The following is a 10,184-nucleotide window of genomic DNA, read 5'->3' on the forward strand; positions in this document are numbered from 1 at the left end:
CCAATTATTTTCTTCACTTTAACTCACTTTATTAAAATATTGAGCCCAAAAATACACAAAAATCATGAACTCTGAAATAAAATTATGCTATTTAAGACAATAAAAAACAGAAATGTGCTCAATGAGCTGTTTGGGGCCTAAAAAATGTAAACATAGGTTGCAAAGATGAACAGATAAAGGTAAAATAAAAAAATAAAAACTATACACAAAAAATGACCAAAAAAAACAAGTTTATTTATAGGAGCAGTGTTAGATGATTAGACTATGAAAAAGAAAAATGTAAAAGCATCTCCTGCACTTGGCCACAGGAGGGCAGCAGAGAGCGCCTCCCTCTCTGTGTGCTGTCTATGGTGCTGAAGCATTAAAACTGTCTCTATCTCTGTGTCTCTCTCCATGGTGCTGAATAATTCAGACACTTTGTATTTCTCTGATTTCATACCTCTTCTGTCCTCATGTGGCCTGCAAATCAATTAAGTCCACCACCATGAAGGACGCTCCACTCTCTTTCCTCTGTGTGACACACTGCTTTAGTAAGCATTTATAAGTCCAAATGTAAGTGTTTAAGTAGAATTGACGCAACCCAAAATGCCATTCCCTTCTTTTATTCTGGCCTGACACGTTTTTCCATTACCTGTCATTCACAGTACAATAATACAACCTGAAAGGAGCACTAATATAAACACTTTTTTGGCATATATTCCACTGTGACCTGATGTTTCTTCTAAATCCACCACCATTTTTGGTCAAAATTGAGTTATATCTAAAAAAAAATGAACTCCCTGATGTCTGTTTTATCTCAGAGAAATAATTGTATAAAAACCACAAAATCCAACTCAAAACCAAGCAGTAATTGTACTTACCATTGTCTACTTTGGATATATATACTAATTTAAACATAAAAATAATAAAAATTATAAGTTTATTGGAAAGGGAAATTATTATCTAGATAGTGATGAAGTAGAAAAGTGAGATAAAGTTATGTTAAGACTAAAATATAACATTTATTTATCATATTAAGTCTAAATAGAGTTGTTAAACACTTAAATACACTTCTAACAGAATCAATTTGTGAAAATGTTTATTCACTGAAAACAAAATATAAAAGCTGAAAGAAGACGACAACATTGTAGTAACTGCTCTCTGTTTTTGCATTACTATTAGAACCTTTGACAACAATGCAGTAACTATTTTTTTCAAAGGTCAAATAAATCATCATGATTTTTGAGCATAAAAATGACATCATCAATACATGTAGAAATAAGTGTCATATGACCTACCTACCGATAACCAATTTTGCAGGCCAGTTAAAAAATTGTTAAAAACTTTAAAGCATTTTTTCTCAGTTTTACCCTTTGAGCAGTTCTGTATACTACAGAAGCATTTTGCATTAACTTGAGAAAAAAAAAACTCAGTTTTTTCTGAGTACCTTATATTTTGGTTTGTTTTTCAGGGTAATTATTTTTGTTTTAATGAGTCTTTGGGGGGAATTACCACGAAAAACTAAAAAAAAAATTGTCAGAAAAACCCGAAAAAAAATTACCCCAAAAAACAGGAGGGAAAAAATTACTCTGAAAAATGGGAAAAAAAATACCACGAAAAAGGACCGAAAAAATGGGCATGGAAAACAGCAAGAAAAAAAAAATGTGGGGAAATTACCACGAAAAACACAAAAAAATGTCTGAAAAACACAAAAAAAATCACACAAAAAAATTATCATCATTACTCAAATTACTTTTTTTTCTCTCAAGTGAATGCAATATACTGTTTAGTTAAATTTGTTTATTTTACTTCAGTGATTTATTTTTATGTTATGCATGCAAAAACCTGATAAATGGCTCCTTATCTGCTTTACTGTAGTTTCATTAACAATGAAATTGTCTCTATAACCAATTTTGCAGGCCAGTTAAAAAAAAGATTAAAAAAAAAAAAAGTAGTTTTTCTCAGTTTTACCCTTTTATTTGTGTAGTTACTGCAGTTAGACTTTATATAAAGTATAAAGTGCTGGCACCATGAAAAGAGAGCTCATGTCTCAATTCCTGTGAGAAAGAACATTGGTGTCCAAGATGTTACTCGTGCAGACAGCAGCCTCATTCTCCAAACTGTGGCAATTCTCATGATTGCATTGATTTTCCTCAAGAACTGCCCCAAATTGCCAAATATAGAAGCGTGCTGATTCACTGTGTGTGTGACAAAAACACTTTTGGATCAGATCAGGCATTTTAGATTTAGGCTACTTTCTTTAATTTTTTTTTTTTTTTGTAAATTTTATTTATGCAAAGTTTTGGCACATATATATATATATATATACAGACACATACAGTACAAGGAACATGGAAAAAAAACGAACAGAGAAAAAAATAAATAAAATAAAAGTAAACAAACAGATAAAACAAAACAGAAGCAACAGACAGCCAGCCACCACTTAATCATTAACGTAAAAAGAAAATCAAAAAAATCAAAAACAAAACATGTCGGTCCAACAAAATGTCCCCAATTGTCCACTCACATGAAATGAAAAGGGCCAGAGATTGAGTCCAGGAGGCCCGAGCCAGAGGGGAACAGCAAAGTCTCATAAAAAAATATAATAAAAAATATATAATATATATAACATGCATTTATATACAATATAATATAATAAAAAAAATAATAATTACTTAATAAAATAAAAATAAGAAAGCAGTGCGTTCAGGTCCCAGTTTGAGGTCTATCTTTTCTAATGTATTCAATAAAAGGTCCCCAGATCTTTTTAAACCTATCATGAGAATTAGACAAAGAAAATCGAACCTCCTCGAGGTATAAACAGGAAACCATATCATTCAGCCACCTTTTGAAGCAGACTTCCACTCCCTTAGGATGACTCGTTTTGCAATGGCCATACCAAACATGAGGGCTTGTTGTAAAGCAGAGGGAAGAGTCAATGAACTGTTGGAGAAGCCCAGTATCACCAAGAGACAGTCAGGGACCAGTCGTTTGTCCAACATGGTCTCACAGAAATCCGTGAAATAGCCACGGATTTTGCTTAACTCAAAATCCGTGGAATAGCCACGGAATCGCTCAAATTTCCGTGAAACTGACACGGATTTCGCTACAATGCAAGTTAATGACAGTCATATCCCGTGGCTATTCCAACATACAGAGTGATTATGTACATTCACTGAGTGAATATTTAGAAAATAAAACATATATTTCTCTCTAGAAATGTGATCAAAATCCATTTTTATGCAGAAACTAAGTCAAAATATTGATTTTTCACTAAAAATGAGAGAACTGTCCGCCATGTTTTTTGTTCTGACCGCTGGGACCTTGAAAGTCACGTGACTTGGAACAAACCAATAGCCACGGGATATGACTGTCATTAACTTGCATTGTAGCGAAATCTGTGTCAGTTTCACGGAAATTTGAGCGATTCCGTGGCTATTCCACGGATTTTGAGTTAAGCGAAATCCGTGGCTATTTCACGGATTTCTGTGAGACCAGGTTTTGTTTGTCATATACAGTACTATACAAATTAAAAATATCAACCCAAAATCTAGTGAGCTTAGTTAGGCTACTTTCAACCAGAAGCAGACATTCAGATAAATTACAAATTAAACTGTGCAACTGTGAACATTTTTCAGAAGAGGAATAGAAAAAATGAATAAATCAGGAAATGTGGACCTCGATGGGATAATGAGGAACAAACCTGCACCGCTAAATACACCGTCAAAGGGCAGACAGAGCTTAAATGAAGAAAAATCAACTCAGAGATTGAATTTGAAATTCTAAATGGTTTCCTACTGAGAAAGTCATTTAGACTGAAGAGAACCAGGCTCATTACAGACATCCCATTAAAAGGGATTAAATAGATATGATATTGGATCTTTAAAAGAGACATTATTAAAATTGGATTTTACACGAGTGGTGAAATTTAAATTTATTGCATGGCAGGTTTCAGCATTTCTACACCTATTTAAAAACCCTCCAGTCAGCAGGTTGTCTAATTTGAAACACGGGAGCCAATATGATCTGACAGTCTGGGTTTAATATTGGGATTATTCTCCATGTCAAAGTCATAAAATAAAAATACTATTTTAACAAATCCAAAGGCAATATTTCTATTTCTATGCAATATAACCTCTCTGATTGGTGTACACTGTTCATTCATCAGTCTATCGTGTCGTATATATGTACAATTTTATTATTTTTTTCTTGTATATTTATTACTTTACCAGAAGAGAACCAGGCTGCAGAAACTTTCAGTCACTTTACACAAGTCACTGTATGTTATTTATTTTAATTTACCATATGTAATCAGTTCCAGGTTGCTTGTTTTCATCCTCTGGTCTCTTTCTCCCTCTAGTGGCGCTCAGAGAAACTGCAGACACTAAAAGTTAGAGCTGATATTTTATTGGATATATAACAAGTGATAGAAAACTCTGACCTTTGAACTTTCCTCATTAAAACAGCTTTTGTCAGAGAAATGAGAGACTGACTGACAAATGTTCTTCTGCTCTCAACATGAACAGTGATCTTTGTGTTGTTTCAGGAGGAGAACGGCCTCAGTTATATCTCATATTAGTCTCATCATTTCTCCATCAGCTTTATATCAAACCCTGGAATTAAGACGAGAAGAAAATACTTTGTTTATGTTTGTTTATTAATTATCTAAACAGTTTTTTCACACATCCCATCAGTGAAGTTTGTTAAATGATTTTTGTTCAGTGATTTCTTGTACAGATTCACTTCATCCACACAATCAATTAGTTTGATCAGAATCTCAGAGATATACAAGATAATAATGACTATTTCCTTATTGATTATGAACATGATAATTATAGGTTTATAATACATCATAGAGCCTCATTTGTACTTAGATTATAACAGCAACATTTGGTCTAACAAACAAATAAATGTAGATATAATTCTAGTTTTGCTTTTGTTTTTTTAAACATTTTCTTTGAATATCTGGAGCTTTCTCTCTTCAGACCTATGCATAAAAGAAAAACAACAACAACAACATACAAATAATTAACAAACATTTGGAGCACAAAGAAATTGACATTTTCATGCAGAGAAATATGAGTTGAGGTGAACAACAGTCATCATGAGCAGTGAAAGCCTCCGTGGCTCAACAGACACAGGAAGGAAAGTCAAACATCTACAGATCAACTAATGAGCTGATGTCAAAGCCCCGCCCATAATGTTTGATTGACAGCTGATCTCTGCAGAGAAGAAATGCCACAACGATGAGCTCTCAGCAACAAACATGGAAAGAAATCAGTTTAAAGGTCCCGTATTGTAGAAAAACAAGAGTTACAAGTCTTGTGATTATAAAGCAGGTGCAGTTGCAATAAAAATACTGTGAAAGTATATTTTCTGACTGCTTCTTAAAAATCTGTCACGCAAAGAAGCTGCTCCTATAGGATACTCCAGTATACACATTATTGTGTCTGACTCTAAATCTGCAACCCGTAAGTGAACCAGTAATATATTTCATGTTTCAGTCGGAGGGAAGCATCATCGGGCTCTAACATGTAAAGTCTGAGAACATTTTCCTCAGCGGTGGTCATCGTCTTTTTGCATTCACCGGTGAGTTTAACCGAGGCTGCAAGCCGTTAACTGTGGTTAGCCTGGCCGTGTGTCACTCAAGACTGTCAGCCAATCAGACGAAAGGGTCATGAATATTAATGAGATAGGCCCAAAATGATCTGAGTTGCTGGAGCTGCAGAAGGAGTCTGAGAGAGCATATGTACAACTGAACTCAGGTGGTTTTAGCACATAAAACTACAAATTTATCCTCTTATACACTACTGGTCAAAAGTTTTAGAACACACCAACTTTTCCAGAATTTAATTGAAAATGATGCGGTTTAATGTCTCAGTGTACTCTAAAATTAATGCATATTTGCAACATTTAAAATTCTTTATTGAGCATGATAGTGTTTTGAAAATAAAAAAAGATTCAAAATCACATTTCATGTTGGACTAAAGGACTAAAAAAAGACACAAAATGACCAAAAAAAGACACCAAAAGACACAAAATGACTTACAAAGACATGAAAAGAATTTAAAAAATGGACAAAATAGCCCAAGACTCCATAGAGTTAAGCTGTTAACCCATTTCTTGTTCCCTGAAAAAAGGCCTACTTGCATAATTCTGAAATGTACATTATCTTTCAGTTTTGGTTAAGCTTACCTTTTTTTATTTACCTCTGGCAGTTCACCACTTACCTTCGTACCCTTTCAAGCTGTTCATTTGACTTGAACTGCTTGAATTTCAATAAAAAATGGAAAAATTGGGGTGTTCTAAAATTTTTGACCGGTAGTGTATATAAAAAAAACTTCAAATGAAAAAACACAAAGGTGAACAAAATGAGAGCTTTAAGAGTTAAAACACATTTTTACCTGCTGTCCCTTTGGTTATTTGAGTTTACAGAACTCACTAGTACCATCTCCGTAACCAACCAAAAGTCCAGCATAGAGAGGCTGAGTGAACGTGGTCTGGAATCTGTGGATGAGGGTCATGGTTTCAGAGATGCTGAAGAAGGACAGAATACCTGCTCTGTGATCCAGGTACACCCCCACTCTGGAGGACCAAGGACCTGAGATGCGAGTGTGGACATTGTTGTGCAAAAATGAATGACTGTTGTTGAAACATGTTAATGCCCAAGACTTGTCATTGTATCCAAATCCAGAGTCATCCAACACCCCTCTACTGATATTCTTGTATGAAACTGCTATATAAGCTGAAAGCCCACTCCACTCCACCTCCCAGTAACATCGTCCAGTCAGACTCTCTCTACTCAGGACCTGAAGAAATGCATTGAATCTGTCTGGGTGACTTGGACACTTGGACTTGGACTGTTGATTACTCATGTATGTTGCTTTTCTGTTCCCCTCTGATAATACAAGGTCTTTGCATGCTGTGTTTGGATCCAGTGTTATCTCACATGAATATTTTAAGAATCCAGCTCTGGTCCTGGGCTCTGATTGTGAATCTGACAGTAAAACATCCACTTCAGTCAGTGAGGGCTTTGTCCATTCCTCTCCTAGGAAGTCCTGTAGTTTGTCTCTGACTTCTGACACGGCCGCTGTCACGTCCTCAAAGTAGCGCAGAGGACGGATCTGGATGCTGGATGTAGACTCACTAAGTGCTGACAGTGAGGGGTAGCTGTGCAGAAACTGGTTGTGATCCTCTATGTGTGAGAGATTCTTCAGCTCAGCGTCTTCCCTCTTCAGCTCTCTGATCTCCTGCTGCAGCTTCTCCTGAAGCTCTTTGACTCGACTCATTTCAGTTTTCTGCTGGGATCTGACCTGCCGCTTAACCTTGGAGCTTCTTTTCTGCATGAGACGGATCAGCTCGGTGAAGATCTTCTCACTGTCCTCCACAGTTTTATCAGCGGAGCGATTGATGTTCTGCACCTCCTGTTGAAGCAGCTTCACATCTTCCTCTCTGTCCTGAATTCTCTGCTGGATGTTTTGTCGACTCACCTCCAGCTCTTTCTGCTTCTCCATCCATTCTGCTGCAGCTGACACCGTGTCGTGGCCTTTATGTTCATCCACAGGGCAGAGATAACAGATAGACTTCCGATCAGTACGGCAGAACATCTTCATCACCTCATCGTGCTGAGAGCAGACGTTCTCCTGGAGCTTCTTGGAGGGCTCCACCAGCTTGTGTTTTGATAACGGAGCTGCGTCATAATGATGCTGGAGGTGTTGCTCACAGTAAGAGACCAGACAGTTGAGACAGGACTTGAAGGCTTTCAGTTTTCTCCCAATGCAGACATCACAGGCCACATCTTCAGCTCCAGCATAGCAGAGATCAGCAGGAGCAGCTTGGAGTCCAGTCTTCTTCATCTCATCTACTAAAACTGCTAACATGGTGTTTTTCAGCAGGACAGGCCTCGGTGTGAAGGTCTGTGTGCACTGAGGGCAGCTGTAGATTCCCTTTCTATCCTCTTCATCCCAGTGTGTTTTTATACACTTCATACAGTAGCTGTGTCCACAAGAAGTAGCCACCGGATCCTTCAGCAGATCCAGACAGATGGAACAAGAGAAAGTTTCCCGGTCCAGCTGAACTCCTTTCTGCGCCATTTCACCTCTCAGTCACAACGACTGTCTGAGTTTCACTTCCTCATAACTGAAACCGGTCTGAGCTCTGATCTGAACAACATGAGTGTGTGTGTGCAGTGAGTCACCACCATGTTGGTAACACCCATTTTCAAACTAGTAGATCTGAAGAGGAGGGAACAAGGAAACACGTGGACAGAGTGGAGCTGGCTGTGTGAGGATGATATAATTGTGTGTGATACCTATCCTGTGTGTTTCAGTTTTAAGGAAAGTGCTTTTCTGACTTATCAATATTATTTCAGACCAAATGTCATGCATGATTGCTTTAGGGGCAGACAGGACTCAAAACATTGAACACACACTCTGCTGTGTTTTCTCCTCTGAGCTCCTCTTGATCGTCAGCTCTCTCTCCTCCTCCTCCTCCTCCTCCTCCTCCTCCTCCTCCTCACATGGAGCTCTGGCTGCCTGGATGTGGAGCTTCCCGTCTGGATCCAGGTAGCAGGTGACGTCTTCAGGCTTCAGCCCTTCAGGCAGATCAAACTCCTGTCTGAACTCGTGGTGTCTGTAAGAGTAGGAGCCTTTCCCATGGTCCTCCTGCTTCTTCTTCTCTGTCTCCCAGCTGACTCTCAGCTTCCTGCCCAGCTGAATGAATGAACCCTTTATTGTCATTGCACAGAGTACAAGTACAAGTACTACGAAATTGAGCCATCAACCCGTCCAGAACGCATAATACACCCACAACTTTTTTTTGTGTCTTTTTTTAGTAATTTTGTGTCTTTTTGGTAATTCTGTCTTCTTTTGATAATTTTTTCTTTTTTGGTAATTTTGTGTCTTTTTTTGGTAATTTTGTGTCCTTTTTTTAAAGTAATTTTGTGTCTTTTTTTGGGTAATTTTGTGTCTTTTTAATAATTTTGTGCCTTTTTTTGTCCAGGCTCAGGCCAGCGGCTGAACGGCCTCACTGCTCTGGAAAGGCTCCGTCTCCTCCACCATGTTGTGTTGAAGTCTGTCCATCAGCTGCAGACTGCTGCTGAAGGAGCTCCTGGAGGTTTCTCTGCACTAGATGCTGCTGGTAGAGCAGAGGGTTGACCTCTGACCTCAGAACAGGCCAGTAGAAGCCAATGGACTGAATCCATGAGAGCATCAACATCATCATCTTCAGTGTGTTCACAGTCGAGTCCTCTGGGTGAAGTGTGTGTTGTCTTCTGTGTGTCTTTGTGTCTCAGCTTTTGTCTTCTAGCTGGAGGAGCTCCAGAGTCTTCAGGAACTTTCCTGTCGTTACCACAGCTCTCCACTAGGTGGAGTCATTACACAGGAGAGAAGACGACACTGGATCATTCCTGTGTTTTCAGGAACCTTCCTGTTATAACGACAGCTCTCCACTGGGTGAAGCTGTTATTCATCCAGGCAGCCAAAGCTCCATGTGTGGAGGAGGCTGAGAGGAGGAGAGCTGACTATCAAGAGGAGCTCAGAGGAGAAAACACAGCTGTGTATACACAAAATGTAAATTGAAAGGTGTTCTTGAATAGGTTAGAGTCAATCTTTGGTTTTGATCACATTTGAAAGGTAATTTCCCCCCGAAAAACAAACACATAACCAATTTGGCTGGCCAGTTAAACACGTTTAAAAACTTTTTTCTCAGTTTTACCCTTTGAGCGGTTAAACATTGTAGGGCAGAATACTACCGACGCGTAAAACGGGGGGGGGGGGGGGGTAATTACCACGAAAAACAGAAAAAAAATTGTCAGAAAAAATTGAAAAAAATCACTCCGAAAACAGAAATAATTTCCCCCGAAAAACAAACCAAAAAATAAAAAGTTTATTCACAAAGACTCAGATTAACTGTTCGTGCTGCTGTTATTGAGTGATGGAAGTTGAAACACACTGAAAAAATATGTTTTCTTGTTGTCTGCCTGAAATGTTTTGGTAAATATAGCTGGGACTAATGGGCTCGAAAACACAATGGGGTCAAAATATAAAATATTACCTACTCCCAGTTCAAATTTGATGAGATATCTCAAAAAATTACTGTTTTACACAGGTTTTTATAGTTATCATATTGATAATTATGGGCGGGACAACGCTAACAGATTAAAGTCTGTGATTTGCTTCAAAACAGCGGCAGCTCTTTCTCTCCCA

General features: G+C 38.0%; 2 protein-coding genes across 2 annotated transcripts; both read right to left on the reverse strand.

Moving 5' to 3' along the window:
- Window positions 1-6,398: 6,398 nt before the first annotated feature.
- LOC131992852 (tripartite motif-containing protein 16-like) lies at window positions 6,399-8,140 on the reverse strand. Its single transcript, XM_059358553.1, has one exon. It carries the CDS (start codon window positions 8,070-8,072, stop codon window positions 6,399-6,401), a length of 1,674 nt encoding a protein of 557 aa, XP_059214536.1. The 5' UTR covers window positions 8,073-8,140.
- Window positions 8,141-8,390: 250 nt separating this feature from the next.
- Window positions 8,391-9,201, reverse strand: LOC131992903 (heat shock protein 30-like). The gene is given in 3 exon segments (XM_059358614.1): window positions 8,391-8,721; window positions 8,956-9,077; window positions 9,079-9,201. Coding segments are annotated over 3 exon segments (576 nt in total).
- Between the last annotated feature and the right edge of the window lie 983 nt (window positions 9,202-10,184).

Source organism: Centropristis striata, chromosome 19 (assembly GCF_030273125.1).
Source record: "Centropristis striata isolate RG_2023a ecotype Rhode Island chromosome 19, C.striata_1.0, whole genome shotgun sequence".
NCBI classification, from domain to species: domain Eukaryota; kingdom Metazoa; phylum Chordata; class Actinopteri; order Perciformes; family Serranidae; genus Centropristis; species Centropristis striata.

Bases quoted from the DNA above. Each gene is read 5' to 3' on its own strand.
- LOC131992852 (XM_059358553.1), bottom strand. From the start codon at position 8,072: ATGGCGCAGAAAGGAGTTCAGCTGGACCGGGAAACTTTCTCTTGTTCC.